The sequence below is a fragment of the Protopterus annectens genome, chromosome 14.part0 (assembly GCF_019279795.1).
Source record: "Protopterus annectens isolate FY-2018-M chromosome 14.part0, PAN1.0, whole genome shotgun sequence".
Taxonomy (NCBI): domain Eukaryota; kingdom Metazoa; phylum Chordata; order Ceratodontiformes; family Protopteridae; genus Protopterus; species Protopterus annectens.
The window spans coordinates 709,139,844-709,161,458 of NC_056748.1; the positions used below are offsets into that span (position 1 = coordinate 709,139,844).

At 35.7% G+C, this 21,615-nt stretch overlaps 1 protein-coding gene across 1 annotated transcript in view; it reads left to right on the forward strand.

Annotated features, from left to right (window-relative positions):
- Positions 1-20,564: 20,564 nt before the first annotated feature.
- The window catches only part of VAMP3 (vesicle associated membrane protein 3), a 594,205-nt gene continuing 593,154 nt past the window's right edge, over positions 20,565-21,615 (forward strand). The window contains exon 1 of the mRNA XM_044056443.1: positions 20,565-21,070. Within this exon, the coding sequence (XP_043912378.1) occupies positions 21,069-21,070 (2 nt within the window). The 5' untranslated portion in view covers positions 20,565-21,068. The remainder of the gene's footprint in view (positions 21,071-21,615) is intronic.

The following is a 21,615-nucleotide window of genomic DNA, read 5'->3' on the forward strand; positions in this document are numbered from 1 at the left end:
AGGACATGTTTATCAGCATTGGCACAAGAACAGATGTTCTTATACAAAGATCCAAATAGAATACAGGATGTTCACACTGTCAGAACAATGTGTTTCCTCAAATCAGCATTGGCAAAAGAACAGATGTTCTTATACAAAGATCCAAACAGAATACAGGATGTTCACACTGTCAGAAAAGCTGGTCTCTTACAAGACATTGTTAAACAAGGAAGCTTAGTATTGTTTCTACAGGATGAGCAATTCTCCAAAATAGAATATCAAGAGGAAATGTATATGTTTATGCATGACTAAAAGTGTATATAAAGAGCTGTATAAATCCAGTTATGTTAGAGGTATGGTAGGGACTCATTTGTCCTGAGGTAAATGTTATATCTCTCACATCCTCTGTACTATATGAGAAGTAAAGTTGGAACAGTACTTTAAGCTGCAACGTTAGTACGTTTGGTTTATTATAAAAGTTATTTGTTACTGCTCTCTAAAGTTGATGCTGCAAAGTATATTCTCTCATCAGTGTATATTCTGCAAGTTTCTGTATGCAACAGACTGTGAATGCAAATATAACCAGACTTTGAATTTTAGCAGAATCCAGCCAGCAAGACTGAGTGTCTTAAGAAGACTTCAAATCCATCACACCAAGCACCAAGCAGAGCCATATAATTTTTCAATGGCAAGCTAGCCTGCATTTGAACCTACAATCTGCATTCAAACACAAGGGGAGTGATGGTAAGCCCTGCAGAGGGTCACTTCAGTCAATTTGCAGTAACTAACATTTGTACGTATGTGTAAATCCTAAACAGAAGTATTCCAATTTATGCAGCTTGCAGTAGTAAAGTTTTTTAGACGTCTAAAATCCGGAGTGAGACTAGTTCAAGAAAGTCACAGTGCCATAAATTCTCCAAGAAAAGGTGAATGCCCACTTGTACAGCAGTCCGCTGCCTGTTGTGCTTCACCAGCTTCTCAAGTGACTCTGAAAAATTTCTAGCCATCAGTAACAGCAGCCTGATCACCTGTTTTCTTGCTAACTGGTAAGACTTTTTCTGTGTCACATATTTAGTGTGGATGATGTTAAACAGTTTGTATATTCTTAAGACAGTTTGTATATTCATACATAGTTTGTATATTCTTAGACAGTTTGTATATTATTAGACAGTTTGGATACTATTAGTATGGATATTATTTATAATTCATGCAGGAGTAAACCAAACTTTAGTAAATTGCTATGTTGGTATACACAGCACATTAGTAAATGTAAAACCTTATTAGGGCAGGTTGATAGTAAGGCATTATGCAAATGTATTACAATATTTGACTGGTATCTCAAAGAAAACCATGTGGAATATGACAAATGTTTATTGTGTGCTTCAACAAAAACTGCATTTTGTGTATTATGCCATAAAATAATATTGCATCATATTGCTAAAAAATAGACTGTAAAGACAGATCTGTTCATGATAAAGAATTAACTAAGGATAAAGTGTTTCCATTAAATTCTGATGTTGAACAGTTATGTCCTGTCACCACATGTGAGTCAAATCAGTTACTGATAGAATCCCTAGTACATTTTGTTACAAAGGAATGTAGTAAACTTCTAAAAGACAGACACAATGAGTTCAGGAAGCTTAGCCAAGTTATACATACATCTTTTCAAAAGTGCATAGGAGTTTCAAATTCAGCAGAACAGCTTACTAAAGAATGTCAGAAAGACCATGCAACATTACAGGAAATTCAACAGCAGTTGCAGGATAAAGAAAATAAATTAGCTGAACTGACAGAGACTGGGAACTTCCTACATACACAGTTAATCTGTGAAAAAGAAATATATTTTATAATATGTTTATGTTTTGAAAATGGTTAAGCATACATGCTAGGATGGTAGGGCAAATAATTTTTAAATGTTTTACTTTCATTCAGTTAAAGCAAGACATCTATCAGTACTACAGTAAAGTAAAGGATATGACTGCCATTCTTAGCACAATCAAAAGGTAAACAAAACTGTTCTAGTGTATAAAAATTAAATGAAAATAGTTAATAAGAGTAAAAAGTTAAAGTCACAAGACTGACATGCTTGTATAAAGATATACAGATACAAGACAGACATGCATGTATGTTCTTTTCATCTAAAATACATCTGTTACAATACACAAGAATAACAGGCAGACAACAGCAAATACAAATAATATAAATATAAACATGTGTTGGTTAAGCTAATATCTATTTTGTTTTTTTTACAATTTTTTTATAATTGTATAGTAACACCAAACAGTTAATGTTCTAAATTTTAAAATGAAAATCACAGATGGTATTTGTCAAACAGTTTTTGTAAAATTAATGGCAGGACAGTTAAATAGATAAATAAATAAAAATTACTGAAATCCATGTAAGCTAATTGTAATGTAGTGTAAATGCATAGTTATGCAAATCACAATCACAATCACATTAAAAGAAAAATGCCAAAAGAATTAACTATAGTTTACAGAGGATGAAATGTGAGCTCAGACCTTCCTAGACTGAATGAATAGTTACAGGAAATGTTGGAAAGATAAGATAAACAACAAGACTGATTGTCAGGCAAGTAGCTTGAGTTTTTCTAAAACATCATTGTTATTAAAACATACTTGTTAAAATGTTTACATGCAACACTATTTGGTAATTGTAATAAAATGTCACAATTGTGCATAGATGTCACTGATAATCTGTTTGCAAGTAAATGTTAAAAGAAAAAAAAACTCAGTTGCATCAAGTACAGCCAGCAAATGGGCTATAGAGTTCAAATCAATTGTGCAGGAAGGTGTAAATACCTACTAATGATCAAATCAGATAAAAGTCCATAGTTTATTAGTAACCAAATAACGTAAATGTATGGCCAAAGTGTTGGGCTGACATACATTCTATTCTCACAGCATAAAGCAGGTAAATAGTACTACAGGGGGAAGGGTACTTTCTCAGTTTTACACTGACTGTATAAGCAGTACTGCACAAGGGTCTGAAATAAAGCTACAGAAAAAAATAAAACAACAAGGGTCTGAAATAAAGCTACACAAAAACATAAACAACAATGGTCTGAAATAAAGCTACAGAAAAAATAAACAACAAGGGTCTGAAATAAAGCTATAGAAAAATAAACAACAAGGGTCTGAAATAAAGCTACAGAAAAAATAAACAATAAGGGTCTAAAATAAAGCTACAGGAAGAAATATCTCATTCCTTCTTGACAATACTCTTTTATGGGGGGAAAAACAGGTATTAGTGTATTAAAAATACTGGTAAACTGGATTAAACCTGACAGGATAAGATATTTTACAAGTTCTTAATAGCTATCATAATGGTTATTATTGTATTGTTTAGTATTAAATTGTATTTACAACCTGTTAAACTGTAAAGCTATACAAGAGATGGTTTAAAAACAAGACATGGCTTAAAATTGATTACAGCTATACAAGAGAGAGTAAAGATATGTAAAAAATTAAACAAGATTGGTCACTATTTTTAATATGTTTTTGGCAAAACAATGTTGGTCTAAAAAAGTATGAATATTTTAAATTGTTAAGTATGTAGTTTAAAATAACAGGACATATGCCTTTGGTGGCAATTCCACTAGATATTTCTAAAGAGACAAACATTTTCCAAAATTTTCCTTAATAGTAATGTTAAAAAATGGGTCCAGGATACCTACTAGATTGAAATGCATGAATAGCAAACAGTCTGTGTAAATACATACTGTACAGGATACATCGTAATAAGTTCAAAAGTAATTTGTCAAGTTGTAATATCACTGGTTTTACCCCAGTAAAACAATTGCTTTCAAATATTTATTATCTAAGCCCAGTTCAGTACTTTACCAAGATGTTAATGGGCAGTTCAAAGACATGACCACAATGTTATGGTTAAAATGACATTAAAACTGTATATTTTCAGCAGTGTATAAATGCTTGCAGTAGCACATAGTTATTGTCTCTTATAGTTAATTCAACAGTTGCAAAGAGTTAATGGAACAGTTCTAAGTCATAAATTAAATTCTGTGATTGCAAAATAATAAATTGATCAAGTTAAAAAAAAAACAACATTAAAGCAGACAGCTCATAATTGATAAAATATTTTCACAGAATGGTCTGCAAAAGAAAAAGTTTTAAATACATTCAGTTTTTGTAGTAATACTTAATATCATTGTGTTAACTATGTAAAATTGCATTTTGACTTGTATCAAAAGAAGACTATAGGTTTGTTTCTTAATGTGTTTTCTATATAAAATGTTTTGAGTATGTTTAAAAACAGAGGGAATTGTTAGATTTTATTAATATAAGGCTGAAATTAATTCTGTTGTAAATATGCTGAAAGAAAAAGCTTGCTTAAATGCAGAAACAGAGTTTAGTAATATGTGATCAGCAGTCATACTAAATGACCATGGCTTGGAAAATAAGGAACCTGCTGAATGGACATTTTTCCCTTACACACTTAAAAACAGGATGTATGCAAGAGCAAAAATGCAAAATCTGCTTTTAAAGAATGGACAATGACACTGTGGCAATGTGTTTCCTCAAAAATACGTTTTTCTGCATGGAAAACAGGACATGTTTATCAGCATTGGCACAAGAACAGATGTTCTTATACAAAGATCCAAATAGAATACAGGATGTTCACACTGTCAGAACAATGTGTTTCCTCAAATCAGCATTGGCAAAAGAACAGATGTTCTTATACAAAGATCCAAACAGAATACAGGATGTTCACACTGTCAGAAAAGCTGGTCTCTTACAAGACATTGTTAAACAAGGAAGCTTAGTATTGTTTCTACAGGATGAGCAATTCTCCAAAATAGAATATCAAGAGGAAATGTATATGTTTATGCATGACTAAAAGTGTATATAAAGAGCTGTATAAATCCAGTTATGTTAGAGGTATGGTAAGGACTCATTTGTCCTGAGGTAAATGTTATATCTCTCACATCATCTGTACTATATGAGAAGTAAAGTTGGAACAGTACTTTAATCTGCAACGTTAGTACGTTTGGTTTATTATAAAAAGTTATTTGTTACTGCTCTCTAAAGTTGATGCTGCAAAGTATATTCTCTCATCAGTGTATATTCTGCAAGTTTCTGTATGCAACAGACTGTGAATGCAAATATAACCAGACTTTGAATTTTAGCAGAATCCAGCCAGCAAGACTGTGTCTTAAGAAGACTTCAAATCCATCACACCAAGCAGTAAGCAGAGCCACATAATTTTTCAGCTATTACATGGAATAACAACTGTGTCAGTAAGAAGTCTTCATTACAGTGATAATAGTCAATGTATTCACAGCATTTACATCAGTACTGTAATATCTTATAATACATACACACCCTGAAATATACTTTTCTTTAAAGATCCACAAACATCTTTTCATATCTTAGAAATTGTACAACCTAGACATATAGTGTCGCAACACTTTTGTTCAACTGGATCTGAGCCTTCACATGACTACAAGAAACTCCATTCCTCATTGCTTGCTTATTGAGATACTTACAGAAATATGAATATGATGCTTATTTGTATAATTGCTACTACAGAAAAGAACATCATATTTCAAGCTGTACAAGTTATATTGTAATATTAGTGACATTTTTCTACATTATGTAAGGTTTCACTTTATGCTATGCAGTAGTAAGTAAGTCAATTGGTTTCAGAACTATTAATGCACACACGGAAATACTCCATATCTTCATAATAACTAATAAAAAATAAGTAATATTTATTATTTATTATTTATTTATTATGTATTTTTTATTTTACTTTTCATTACTGGGGAAGTCTGACTGGCTTGTTGGCCCATTTTAGCAGAGGCCTAGGGAGAAAAACTCCACAGTATTTTGAAAAAAAATAAAAAAAATTAACAGTTATTACAGTGGTGAATATTCATCAGCATTATTTTGAAATAAAAATTACAAACAAAGGTAACAGTGATGTGAAGACGGTACACTGAATTATACCCTGGTAACAGACTTATAATGTAGACAAGTTATGACTTAAAACAGAGGTAAGTTTACAAATATCTCCAGTATAGTATATATGGACAATACATTTTTGTGTCTCCCACCATGAAATTTTATAGCATGCTCCTCAATAATATATAGTTCTCACTGTTAAAAAAATATGAATGTAAAATGCAAATATGAATTTACACTTTGCCCTTTGTGATGCTGCCTTTTATGAATTGATAACTCACTTAGTTAAGGACGTCAGCCTGAAAAAATATCAAGAAGTCATTAGGAGTTATGGGTGCAAAATATACACATGCAAAAAGGTACTATAGATGGGAATAAGTTAACTGAATGCTCGTAATTTTACTCACCTCACTTTGCAACGATACCATGCTTTATTTAGCAGTAAATCTGTTTTCTTTTCAGCAGTTTGCCTCTAACCCAATCATTTATAATGTTGCTGACAATTCTTTTTTATCTGTGTGTCATGCAAGTCACCAAATGGTTTCTCACTCTATTTTGAGCTCAGTTGTATAAGCATCTATTGCATCTTAATTTCTGTTAAGGAATAAATTATTTATATATGGAAGGGTACATACAGAAGAAAGTACATACAGAAACAAATAAAAACAAATCATATAACTCTTCTCCAAGTGTTCCCCAAACCTCCTGCTACTTAAATATATCAACTCCAAGATTGCACTTAGTGCCCCCCTGCGTATAGTTGAAGGGTAATATGTTTCTGTATATACTTGTGCTGGAATATAGTAAGTGTTGGTATCCTGTGTGTTTTCAGGATGCTGAGTTTTCAGGATTTTGGTCTTTCAGGATTCTGTAGTGCTCCCATATATAAAAGAGACCAGATGGCTTAATGGTTAAGGTCTTTACCTCCCATGCACAAAGTACAAGGTTCAATTCTGACCACCTCCTTGTGTCTCCACGGGGTTTGTCCTATGTCTGAAAAACATGCTGAGTGTTTCTCAAACTCACCAATGAATGGAGTTGTGGGCAGCAGCACAGACTCTACATGGTGCCCTCTAGGGGGAAGAGTTGTACAGATCAACCACTTTGGGCATCTACTGTGGTGCGTAGTACCCTCAAGATAGGAGAACACGGATCACAGACTGTGTGCCGTGGCAGGGCTAGCCACTCAATGGTGCAAAACTATGGCTTTAGGTGATTCAGTCGTGTTGACTAATGTCGCCAAAAATGGGCATGGGTAGTTACGAGTGATAAGTGGGTTGAGGACATATCCACGCCAGGGACCCTTGCTAATGGTGGGAGGGGTATATGTGTCCCTATTGGCCAGTGTGTGCCCGCCATAAAGCCCAGCAGCTCTGGGTCAATAAGCTACTGGCTGGCCGGTGTCTAGTTGCCCAGCCTGGGTTACCTAGGATAGCACTGTTGAGCATAAGCTGGACGTAAAATCAACCAACCTGCCAAGCATGAACTGAGAATTGCTACGCATAATATAGGTTCACTGACAGGATGCAGCTTGGAAGTGGATGACATGATGATACGGAGGAGGCTGGACATCCTATGCATCCAAGAGATGGGATGGAAGGGCAGTGCAGCAAACCCACTTGGCTTGGGATCCAGACTCTACTACTCAGGTGGGGGACAGGCTAGAAATGGTGTAGGAATTGTGGTGAGAGAGGCTTCGAAGACAGTGAGGGATATTATCAGAATTAATGACAACCTCATGGTAATCAGGCTCCAGTGTAATGATAGGGCAGTATTCATAATCTCAGCCTATGCCCCTCAGCAGAATTGGGACAGTGAGGAAAAGAGTGCATTTAGACAGTGGTTGCTGTTGATAATGGGTAACTTGAATGCAGGATATGAGGACTGCCTTGGTCAACATGGATGGGGCAACAGGAATAAAGAAGGAGAAGCCATTCTAGACTTCTGTCTGGCAAATGGCTTGAAAGTAGCCAACACGTGGCTCAGAAAGAGAGACAGTCACAAGATCACATATAAGAATAGCCAACATGCAACTCAGGTAGACTTCCTTCTAGTAAGGGAAAGGCACTGGGGTAGAATCCATGATTGCAAAATCATCCCCAGTGAAACAGCTGGCCCACAACATAAACCACTAGTTGCCACAATCAGCTGTAAGCAGTGATCAGAGAAGGCTCTAAGGTCAACAGAGACCAGGCTAAAGACCTGGAAGTTGACTGGAGAGAAAGTACAGCAGTTCAAGGAATTACTGGCTCTAGCACCCCAAGAAGAGAAGGAAATAGGTGGAGTTGAGAAGAGTGGCAGCTACTAAAAACAGCATGTGTGAGGACTACAGATAAGATATGTGGCTGAGCCAGGTATGGAAATAAGGTACATAAGGAAAGCTAGTGGTGGAATGCAGAAGTCCAGGAAGTCATCAAAAGAAAGAAGGAGTGCAGGAAGAAGTGGGAGATAGAAAAGACTGACTAGGCTAGAAAGGACTAGTGGTTGGCTAACAAATAGCAAAGAATAGGGCATCAGAGGCACTCTACCAACTTCTTGAAAATGACTCAGTAAGGGGCACAACAAAACTATATTAGGTTGCAAGACAGAAAGATAAAGAAGATAGTCAGACACCCTTCATAAGGGATGCCAGCAACAACCTGCTCACCAGTCCACAGGACATCAAAGGCAAATGGAAGGAGTATTTCCAGCAGCTTCTGAATGAAGAAAACCCCTGCCCCAGAAACAGCCTACAATGAGGGAAGAAGAGGAGTCCACCTTAGAAGAAGTAAGAACAGCACTAAGGAAGATAAAGTCGGGGAAAGCAGCAGGCTAAGATGAGGTTACAACAGATATGATAAAGATGCTGGGTGACATAGGGGAGAAATGGCTCCTGAGGGTACTAATAGCAGTGTGGAGAGAAAGGCGTATCCCAGATGACTGGAAAATAAGTATACTCATGCCAGTGTACAAGAGCAAAGGGGACATTCAAAACTGTGGGCAGTACAGAGGCATCAAACTCCTACCACATTGCATGAAAGTTCTGGAGAGGGTGATTGATAAATGGATATGCAGAGTAGAAGGATGTAGGATGGGAGATGAGCAGTTTGGATTCAGATCAGGATGCAGCACAATTGACCCAATTTTTGCACTGAGACAGATACTTGAGAAGAAGCTAGAGATGAGGAGAGAGTCCAACTGGGCATTCCTAGACCTGGAGAAAGCATATGGCAAGGTCCCAAAAAAGCAGATCTGTGCAGTACTGCAGTGGTTTGAAGTCTCAGAAACACTGGTAGAATTAGTGCAGGCTATGTACAAGGACCCAGTGACCCAAGTACGAACAGTGTTCGGCCTCACAGAGGGGTTCCCAGTGGGAGTGGGTGCACACCAGGGTTCAGTTCTGAGCCCACTGCTGTTCATACTGGTGATGGATTACATTAGAAAACAGGTTGAAGGGGACAGATCAACAAAGCTGCTGTATGCAGACAATGTGGTACTAATGGCAGACTCTGATCTAGAACTTCAGCAAAGGATAGGAGAATGGAATGCAAATCTGAAGGCACATGGGATGAAACTAAGCACAGCTAAGATGGTGGTAATGGCAGCAAATTAGGAAAATCAGAAGAAGCTGAGAATAGACATAGAAGGGAAGATAGAGGAACAGGTAAACAGCTTCAAGTATCTGGGAGGGGTGGTTGAGGAGAAGGGTAGTCTGAATGAAGAGGTCAAAGCTAGAATCAAAGGGGCTGCAGCCAACTGGCACAGAGTATCAGGTATAGTCTATGACAGAAGAATGCCAAAGAAGCTGAAAAGTAAGGTATACAAGACAGTGGTGCGACCAGTACTACTGTATGGTACAGAAACCTGGGCAGTAAAGACAGAACAGTTGAAGAAGCTAGAGGTGATGGAAATGAAGCGCCTGAGAAAGGTGGTAGGATGCTTACTGTTGGACAGATGAAGAAATGAGAACATAAGAGCAGAAGCCAAAGTAGCTCCAATTGCAGAAAAGATCAAAGAAAACAGAGTACGGTGGTTTGGATACATGTGTAGAAAAGCAGAAGGCAATCTGGTGAGGAAGATTTGGGACAGACAAGAAGAAGGTAAGAGGAAGTGAGGGCATACAGCAAATAGGTGGCTGGATTGTGTGAAAGAAGATCTGCGACAGTCAGGCATGAGTGTTGAAGAAGGTAGGAGTGTGCACTGAATTGAGAGAGTTGGCGACAGTTAACACGATACCCCGATCCCATGTAGAAAAAGGGGGGGGGGCTGATGATGATGATGTGGAAGGGTTTACTATGGATCACAATACATTGACATTTATAAAACCAAAACGACTTAAAAAATACTAAGCTTCAGTTTACAGAGCAAACAAACGAATTCCAGTCAAGAATCCACAAGTACATCTTTTATTAAATTAAACACTATACACATTTAGCACAATAAATCACAAAGTTGAGAGCAGTACATCAAGTGCTTTTGTCTCTGCTTATTCAGAGACTTTTTCAAGATAACCACTCTTAGCAATTCTTAAATACATTAGTATGTCCCGTCTCATACCAGCAACCTATCACTAGTGTACAACAATTAAACAATCAAATAATTAAAAAATCTTATATTGCATAAACAACAAATATAAAGGCTTAAAAGGCATAAAAACATAAATAACAAACATATATAACATATAAAACATAAGATATACAGACCTAGTCTCAAGAAACGAGCAGACTACCATCAATGCTAATAAAACTATATGATTGTATATAAATTGTTCCTATATACACACCTTACAGATACAAACAGCAGCATATTTTTAATAAAATCATAATAAATACATTCATCTATAATCCTTCAGTGAACACCATATAAAAATCCAATTACCAATCTATAAATATATATATATATATATATATATATATATATATATATATTAAAACATAACTAACTCTTTAAAAATCCAAAATATAAACATATATATATATATGTACATATAAGTGTATATATTTATATGTGTGTATGAGAGTGTATATAAAACCTAAACCTAATTAAACCATTATACCTTTACATCTACCTTTCTGATGCTTTTAACTTTAGAAAGTATGTTAAGGAAAAAACATAATTCATCCCTGGCCATTGAGAAGAATTAGTTCTCAATTGCCAAAGAGCTTCTTTTTTCTCCAATTGTAGGGACCAAGGTCCACCTCTCAAATCAACAACCAAAGCTTCAATGATCGTAAATTTGAAAGAGTGTCCCTCAAATTCTTTACAGTGCTTGGTCAAAGCATTAGTGTCTTTTTTCAGTCTGATATCTCTTAAATGCTCATATATACAACACTTAAACTTTATCTTGTTTTTTTTCAATATAAAAACCGGGACAGATTGTACAGAAAGCACAGTAAACTACATTCTCTGTTTGACATGAGCATTTCTTGTTTCACCTAACAGTCACTCCATTAATCCTAAAGGATGTCCCCTCCATAATATAAGAACAGAAATTGCAAGCCCCATATTTTTTTCATACCACCTAAAGTAGGTTCTTTTGAACTAGACTCCCATATATTTTTCAAACACTGTACTCTCCTATAAACAATAGTGGGTTTCGTACCTACAATATGTCTTAAATCATTGCAGGTTGATACAATCACCCAGTTCTTATATAAAATACTTGCTATTTCTTTACTGGACTTACTATATGGTATGATAAAAGCTGATTGGAAATTAGCTGTCTGAATAGATAACCCCTGCATACAGCATTAGGAATGTTAGACTCATCTACCCTAACCACATTAGGTCTCACCAATCTATAAACCAAACCATATGATTGTATATAAATTGTTCCTATGTACACACCTTACAGATACAAACAGCAGCATATTTTTAATAAAATCATAATTAATACATTCATCTATAATCCTTCAGTGAACACCATATAAAATCCAATTACCAATCTATAAATAAATATATTTTGTTTTAAAAACATAACTAACTCCTTAAACATCCAAAATATAAACATATATACAGCAGAAAAAAAGTGGTGGTAAAAGGCCAATTTGTGAGAGCCGCATGGATGGTTTCTCTGTTTGATGCATTCCTGGTAGAATGTGAATTGGTGAAGGATATGTTCTTGTTGAAAGGTTATCCATTGACATTGGTAAATGAAATAATGCTGGAGGTGATTAATAAAAAAGAAAGGGAGTATTTCAAACCTATTTTATTAAAAGATTGTTGTGAACCCCCGTAGGGATAGAGACTCTAACCTTTCTCCTATGATGGTCAATGATGGTGAAATATTACAAGAAAGTTTGTTGGTGAGACCTAATGTGGTTAGGGTAGATGAGTCTAACATTCCTAATGCTGTATGCAGTGAAGGGTTATCTACTCAGAAGGCTAATTTCCAAATTGGCTTTTATCATACCATATAGTAAGTCCAGTAAAGAAATAGCAAGTATTTTATATAAGAACTGGGTGATTGTATCGACCTGCAATGATTTAAGACATATTGTAGGTATGAAACCCACTATTGTTTATAGGAGAGGACAGTGTTTTAAAAATATACGGGAGTCTAGTTCAAAAGAACCTACTTTAGGTGGTATAAAAAAATGTGGAACTTGCAATTTCTGTTTTTATATTATGGAGGGGACATCCTTCAGGATTAATGGAGTGACTGTTAGGTAAAATAAGAAATGCGCGTGTCAAACAGAGAAGATAGTTTACTGTGCTTTCTGTACGATCTGTCCCGGTTTTTATATTGGAAAAACCAAGATAAAGTTTAAGTGTCATATATGTGAGCATTTAAGAGGTATCAGACTGAAGAAAGACACTAATGCTTTGACCAAGCATTGTAAAGAATTTGAGGGACACTCTTTGAAATTTACGATCATTGAAGCAAGCTTTGGTTGTTGATTTGAGAGATGGACCTTGGTCCCTACAATTGGAGAAACAAGAAGCTCTTTGGCAGTTGAGAACAAATTCTACTCAATGGCCAGGGATGAATAATGTTTTTTCCTTAACATGCTTTCTAAAGTTAAAAGCATTAGAAAGGTAGATGTAAAGGTATAATGGTTGAATTAGTTTAGGTTATATATACACTCTCATTCACACATATAAATATATGCACTTATATATATATGTGTATATATATATATATATATATATATATATATATATATATATATACACACACATATATATTTATATTTTGGATTTTTAAGGAGTTAGTTATGTTTTTAAAAACAATATATTTATTTATAGATTGATAACTGGATTTTTATATGGTGTTCATTGAAGGATTATAGATTAATGTATTTATTATGATTTTATTAAAAATATGCTGCTTTTTGTATTTGTAAGGTGTGTATATAGGAACAATTTATATACAATCATATAGTTTTATTAGCATTGATGGTAGTCTTCTCATTTAGTGAGACTAGAACTGTATATCTTATGTTTTTATATGTTATATATGTTTGTTATATATATTTTATGCCTTTTAAGCCTTTATATTTGTTGTTTATAGAATATAAGATTTTTTAATTATTTGATTGTTTAATTGTTGTACACTAGTGATAGGTTGTTGGTATGAGGCAAGACATATTGCTAATGTATTTAAGAGTTGCTAAAGTAATGAGTGGTTATCTTGAAAAAGTCCCTGAATAAGCAGAGACGAAAGCGTTTGATGTACTGCTCTCAACTTTGAGATTTATTGTGTTAAATGTATATAGTGTTTAATTTAATAAAAGACGTACTTGTGAATTCTCGACTGGAATTTGTGTTTGCTGCATAACCTGAAGCTTAGTATACATTGACATTTATATTTCATTACTGCTAACTTGTCTTTTTCCTCCTTTTAAAGGGTAAAAATATTACCATTTACTGATGACACAAAGGAATGTTGCATGTTGGATTTTCTCTAGCCTCTTCACAATTGCATGTATAATGAAATAGCTCAAAAGTCTGAATCTAAAGTTTGCAGCTTTTAAAGACCTTACCATGCATCTTTAGAGACACTGCTGGTTGCAATACAGACATCCTAAGCCAGAACATATTTTTGTTGGTGAAAATTGAAAAAGATTCATCATTCAGAATATTTTCTTCATGAAATATAAAAAATGTGATTGCTTTGCAAAGAAATATAAATTAATTGTGAAAACATTGTTATACTTTGAATATTAAATTATAAATGAGAGGCACTTTAATGTGAAATGAGGTGAAAAAATCATAATCTAAGAGTAGTATGGCAAAAATTTACCTTGAAGTATAAAAATGAAATTCCTGATGGCTGTTCCATATGCCTTTGGCTGTAACACACCATAGTGAAAATGATCCAGTTTCAACTCTCTCCCCATTTTCTAAAATTGCAAAGTAGATGCTCAACAGACAAGACAGCTTGTAAATTAGCTTTTGTTCCTAACGTGATATGCTTTATTATAAATGTGTACTTTTGGTGAAGTACAGCCACTAATGGCCTAAAACTGAATAGGTTTAGACAACAAGATATGTCCACACTCAAGTCATTATTCTAAGACAGTGAAAACTTTTAGTCACACAATACACATCCCATTACTGTTGTTTGTTGCTATTGTTTAGTAATTTAGTCAAGTACAACTCTTTGTGACTTCAAGTACTTTAACAAACTAGACTTATTTGCCAACAACTGCTATAAGTTCTTGCAAATTCACAACCATTACATCAGCAATACTGTCACTGTGTCATAGTGTCTACCACCACCTTTCGTATTATGCCTTTGATCTTTGCCAGCATTAGTGTCTTCTCTAGTAAATCCTGTTTTGCAATAAGTTGGAAAAGAACTTCTGTTTTACTTTTACTATCAGACCTGCTATCGAGCAGTTGCAATTTATTTTCTTAAGTATTGATTAATTTGATCTTCTTGCAGTCCATAGGATTTTAAAGTTTTCTCCAGCACCACAGTACAAAAGCATGAATTTTCCATCATACCGCCTTACTTAAAGCCCAGCTTTCACAGGCATATGTTATTACCGGGAAAACAATAGTTTTGAGTATACAGAACTTTCTTGACAATGAAACGTCTTTGCTCATAAAATATTATCCATATTTTCCATAGCTTTCTGTTCAAGGAGAAAGTGTCTTTTAATTTCATAATTGCAATTATTTTACTATTAACTTATTTAAATAGACATTCTACTTTGCAACAACAGCAATATTTTGTGTGTGTGTGTGAGTATGTGTGTGTGTGTGTTTTGAAATAAAAATGAGTCAAACAGAGCACTGCTGCCACGGAATTGCACCCTGCACACACTTTTACTACAAAACAAGTCTAGGTACACCATAAGAACACATCACCACTGATTCATAAAGCCGTTCGGCTACAGCACCTCCAGATTTTTTTCTGCACTAAAACTATATCTGTTTGTACAAGGAAGACTACTCAGTGAACTGTAGTAGTGTAACATGTAATCTTAGCCATTTCCCTCCAAAAGTTATCTGGCTGTACATTTTAAAAATAGCTAATCTGTTTTTTGTTTTCAAGGAATGCTTTATACAGTCATAACATGTACATTCTGCTGCATGCTGACTTCAGCTAAGAAGCCTGTGGTTTATACTTTATTTGCTTGCCTTTCTGCTTGGGCCTAATTTTATGTTGACACCATGCTGTGATGGTTAGCATGGCTGTCTCACACTGCTTGGATTTCCAGTTTGATTTCCAACTGGGGTGCCTACTGTGTGGACTTTGCATATTCTCCCTGTGTTTACAAGGGGTCTCTGGTTTCTTTCCACACTCCACAGACATACCAGTATATTGATTGCCAATGCTAAATTCTTGTTAGGTGGAGATGTTGATTGTTCCGTAACAAACAAATATTCTCTCTGGGTCTGGTCCCCGATTACTACATTAATATTTCCATTTCCAGTAGGAGTGTGGGATACTTCTCAGAAACACGAGTTTAGAAAACTGAGTACCAAAACAACACAAAAATATCAGCATACTGTCAATAACACCTTCTAAAATCTGTAGACTTTAATGAATAATATTATAAAGCTCTCCCTTACAAACTCATTTTTGTTTGTTTCTGAAAAAGAGAGATGTAACATGTGGATCCTCGTTCTTTAAATTATCATTGCCACCCTATCTTGGTTGTGTATTCTGATTCCCTGTGTATTAAATAGCTTCAAAATCATATGTGACATGAGTGTGTGTGTAGGGGATTCAAAAAAATCTTGTGATTGGTAAATCAAGCCTGAAAATAGGAACATACTTGCAAAAATAGATACATCATATGAAAGGGAAACTTAAGCCCAAATATAGGTATGTACTTCCTAAACAGGTACAGTTGAAAGGTCTTTCCCCTGACCCTGCAACCATGAAGTGGAGGTAAAAAGCATACTTCTTAACCTCTTACTGCATACAAATCTGGACAAAATGGGGAGGGGGGGGACATAAGCCCAAATCAGGGACAGATTTTAAATATTGTTTTTGTAAACTTAGAAGGTTGTTAGAATAACAGGTTTTGTATCAAAATGCATTTTCTGAAGGATATGAAGTCCAAAACTCAAATGCCTGTCATTATTTACTGACTTCAATCCTCAATGGTTTGTCAGAAAACCACCAGTTTTATGAGGAACAGACCAAAAGTATGAGCACTGGTTGGTGACATAATGGGTAGGTGTATACCTACCAGACACAAGGTGAAGGTTCTGATTCTTGATCTACCTCCCAGACACAAGATGAAGGTTCTGATTCTTGATATACCTCCCAGACACAAGGTGAAGGTTCTGATTGTCGGTCTATCTCCCAGACACAAGGTGAAGGTTCTGATTCTTGGTCTTCCTCCCAGACACAAAGTGAAGGTTCTGAATCTTGGTCTGGTCAAGTTCGCCCCTTCCTCCCCTCATTAATTACCTACTAGCATAACCCCTCAAACTATTAGCAGGGAGTAAGTTCTGGTGGCCCTCGCTAAAGCCAAAAACACAGTCTCAGTGGGCACCTCAATATTCTGAGATTCCTACTAAATAGCACGAAACATAACCTATCAGGACCACTTGAGTCACTTTTCAACTATAGGTCCAAAATAGGCTTTTTACCATGAGAATGGAGGACTGCAGCAAGGGTGGACTATCAACTGACCCCAGAAACTACAGACCTATTTGTCTGGCTAGTCTAATATGCAAAAACCATAGAATAAATTATCATGGAAATGATCAACAAAGACATAGGTAACCTTCAGACACTGGACCGAACCCAGTTTGGCTTTGTCAAGGGAAGATCATGCCCACTAAACCTTGTGGACTTCTTTGAAAAGTTCAACATGGAAATGGATGAGGGGAAAATCGTGCATACAGCCTACCTGGACCTGGCTAAGTAGTTTGATACAATACCTAGCTCGGGTATGGTTAACAAACCATAAATAGAACATGTTGATGAGACAGATATGTTTCTCAAAAGATCCACATGCTCTGTATCAGGCTTCCCATCCATGTGAAGCAGAGTTCATCCCTAACCCTATTTAACCATAACCTTGACCAATGGATGCAAGATCAGAAATTCATCCAGGGTCTGGCCCCATGTCTTTAATATACAAAGGCAGATAGTAACTATGCCCAAGATAACATACCCCCCCAAATAATCTCTAGAAACTTCCTAACTTACATATCCCCCTCCTAATAAACACCCATGATACAAGGGGACAAAATCAGGTTGGGTTGGGCAGCTAGGCTTATAAAGGCTAAGGTGGCCATTAGCTTAGCATATATCTATGAACCTATGAACAATCTGGATATGCTTCAAAGTTTTTGGCCAGCATCTTTCACAATGGAGTAAGTTACTCTACTATTAAAGTCCAGTTAGAAGCCATCTCCAGTTTTCACATTGGACAAAATCAATCAGTCACCTATTGGTTCTTTTTAAGCTGTCTAAAGCCTTCTTAAGGGGTATTTTCCTTCTCCGGTATCATCTCAGGTACCCTGCCCCCTTGGAATATTACCATCCTTCTTCAGACTTTTATGAGACCTCCATTTGAACCAGCAGCCACAGCTGAGGTTCAAACTCCTTTGCTGGAAAACTTTGTTTCTACTGGCAGTTGCCGCTGCACAAAAAGTTTTGGCGCTCCACACCTTCATGTACAAGACCTTACTTTGTTTTCCGAAAGGACCCAGTGACTTTGAGAAAAAAAAACTCTTTTCTTACAAGGTTGCTTCTGAATCATCACTCAACCAATCTATCTGCCTTCCTGTTTTCTTTTCTTTTTTACTAATAATGGAGAGTTCATGTTACATCTTCTGGATGTGCATCATGGAAAGCTGGATACATTTATTTATTTGGTCATTAACTGTTTAAGCTTGCTAGACATAAGCCCATCTTTAGGAAAAGCCCAAGACTACAGAACAGTGAAGTAATTTGCACATAGTCACAAAGATCAAAAATGGAGACTGAATGAATTAATTCCGGGACTGAAGTCAAAAGATAGCTCATAATTGGTCAAGCACTTATCAAACACTTACACACACATACCTCTCAAGTTTAGTTCATTATGAGGAACATTCCTGATTTTAAGGATAAAAAACTTCATGTTCCTCCTAGTTCAGCATTGAAAGGGTCTATCATACATTCAGTGTTAATAATTTTTCTTACCTGATATCCATGGTAAATCATACTGAATAATATTAATTTACCAAAATAATAGTTTATATGCAAAAAATAAAATAGTTTAACCATCCTGTGAGTTTCCTAGTTGAAGTTATTAGTAGACTGCTAGTAAGTTTTCCACATTTTGCCCATAAGTTCTACATTATTGGAGGTAGTGTTCCATATTTTGGAGATGGAAGGCTGAGAGCTGTGCTCACACAGACAGCTAGTGCTGCTTACAAACTAAAAAGAAAGCAAAATAAATGTATGTTGTATCATGCATCTTTGAAAGACTGAATAGTTAGGAATAAACACAGCTGATGTCAACTGCCTCGGGTAGAAATAACTTCAGCCCTTTTGCTGTGCCTAACAAGTATCTATATGAAGAAGGTACACAAAGACTATGACTTCTATACAAATCAAAACAGTTTATATAAAATGTGGTGTGCTGATCTATGATTTAGAATGAAAATGTAAAAAAAAATGGTTAAATATGCTGTCATGTCTAGAAAAAAGACAATATAAATTTAGAGCTATGAAACTCAAACTCACCATTTCTCATACCTCTCAACCTCTTACAGCAAGACATCTGGGCAAAACCATAAATAATTGTGAGGAAGATTCAATAATAGGGGCAAATTTTAAATATTGTTCTTACAAACTTAGAAAGTTAACAGAATAAGAGGTTTTGCATTAGCATAAATTTTCTGAAGGGTATGAAGTCTGAAACTCAAATGTCATGCCATTATTTTCTGACTTCAATCCTCAATGATTTGCCGATAATGATTTGTTAGAAAACCAAAATTTTATGAGGAACAGACCAAAAATAAGAGGCAAAAATCTGGACAATCTACGAAAATCTGGACAGCTGAGAGTTATGCCAGTTCCTCAGCTTCTGAGCATTAAAGGCATTATAGAATTAGCTTGCAAACATTAAGCCAGCTGAACATGAGAGAGACCACTTTCTTTCTTTATTCAGAGTAAAAGGTATTCTAAGTTATATTAGACCACACAGTCTAAACTATAAATAGAATTATGATCGACTCTGATTATCACCAGCATATTATGTTTTTGAGAAGTTGGTGACAAGAAATTCACCTTAAGCATGAAGCTCCAGAGGCGAATCTTGGCATCTATGTATGGAACATATAACAAGGGTTAATGATAGGTGAGAATAGATCACTTTTTTTGTAGTGCATGCAGCTTTATCTGTTCCATGAGCTATAAGATAAAGGGGAAAAGAGTGCTGGAGCAGAGTGACAAGTGTTGTATCTGAAAGCCAGTTAAAAAAAAAAACTTTAGTGCTGTTACAGAGCAGTGTCCCTGTGATGAACAAAGTGTATTAGGCATTGTTGGACACTTGTTCTGTCGCACTTTCTTTTGTAAGTGTGGCAGAGTGAAGTATTTCATGTTTAAAACTGCCTACTGCCATTCTTTGCTGGTTGAAACTGCCCACTGTCAATCTGCAAGGTGAGAACCCGTGTTAGCATCAGCACTTATGGGTGCTTGTTGAGCACCTTTCTTTTCCTCATTTTTGGAGCGCAGCTCCATGCACTAAGGTGTATTTGTATAGTTTTAGTCCAACTAATATTTAATTATCTATGTATGTATCCTAAATGGGAAAACATTATGAAACATATGTCTCAACTTATTTATTCAAGAATTCTGTTCATAGCCAAATGTAACTGGGGTACAAAGGCACAAAATCAGGGAAATTTTTTTTTCACTATTACTCCAAATTACCTAAGCAGCAGGAATACCTCTCATCTGTCCAGATGTGTGTTTTTTGACAAAACACTGAGAATTAAAGTAACTAAATAATGACATAGATTTGAGTTTCAGACTTCATTTCCTTCTGAAAATATATAATAATTCAATACCTGTTATTCTAGCATCTTTCTAATTTTATAGAAGCAATGTTTAAAATCTGTCCCTATTTTGGAACCTTTTACCCCCATTATTTTTGTCTTTGTCTACATTTCTTGTGCGAAGAGGTTGAGAGGTGTGGCAACAGGTTTTTCATCAACGAGCAATTCCTGAGCAAAAAGAAGCATAACTCTAATCATTTACATTACTGTAATCCTCAGAAATCTACCAATAAATCAAACATTTTATGAAAGACAGAGCAAAATGTGAGGTAAATCAAGGACGTTCTGAAAATTATTGATGGTTGAGCTCGACGTACATTATGAAGAAAATTAGCAAACACAGAAAGGATAAATCTGAAAACTTATGCCAAGTCGTGATAGCAGTTGACAAGCACGTTCTGTCTCTGACTGACACACACCCGAGTTAAAAAAAAAAAGTGTAAAGATCAGCTGCTGAGAGAGTGACGCCAAATGGTAGCTCCACTCTTGGACCTATTACAGCTAAGTTTAATTTGGAGAGTGAAGAGAAAACAGTGACTAAGGCACGCGGCTGTGTAGCAGGCACTGAAGTACAGTAATCGTTTGCATTGGGTGTGGAATTTGGCTAGATTTATCGCCTGTCTAAACGTTCACAAAGCTACTGGTGACTTCTATAGTTATTCAGAATAGCTTTAATTTTTTTCAGAAGCACACTGATTCACCATGTAAGTACACGAAGTTAATTGCTTATTCGCTGTACAGAATACCGCCTGTTGCTTACCAGGAGGTGTCTTGTCAGTAAAGATTATCTCGGGCCTGCTGAGAGCAGAGGCTTACGAATTACAGGCCGACGACTTTTTGATAAGAAATTAGTCTGCCCTATGTTGTTCTGGTATCAGTAATAAACTGGATATAAGCAGTCTGTAACTAAAGTTTTTTTGCCTTGGAAGTTAAGCGAGATAAATTGTCTGGACGTTAATTTGTGTAACTTGCAGGCATACTTAGTACTCTCAAAGTTTGGTATGGGCGTTGGGTGTTTAACCAATGTGACACTAGTGACGGAGAAACCAGGGGGTCCCTGAATTTAAGCACGTTTTTCTAGTTTATTTTTTTCTGAGACGTACTTATACGTAGTTCTCTAATTTTGCCGTCTGCATGGCTACCACTGAGAACTAAATATGAGTGCACAGATCGATTTACTGTTTGAGTAAATTGGTGCTGTTAAGGCACCTAGCTTTGCGTCACTTTTTCACCATTTGTTTTAAGAAGT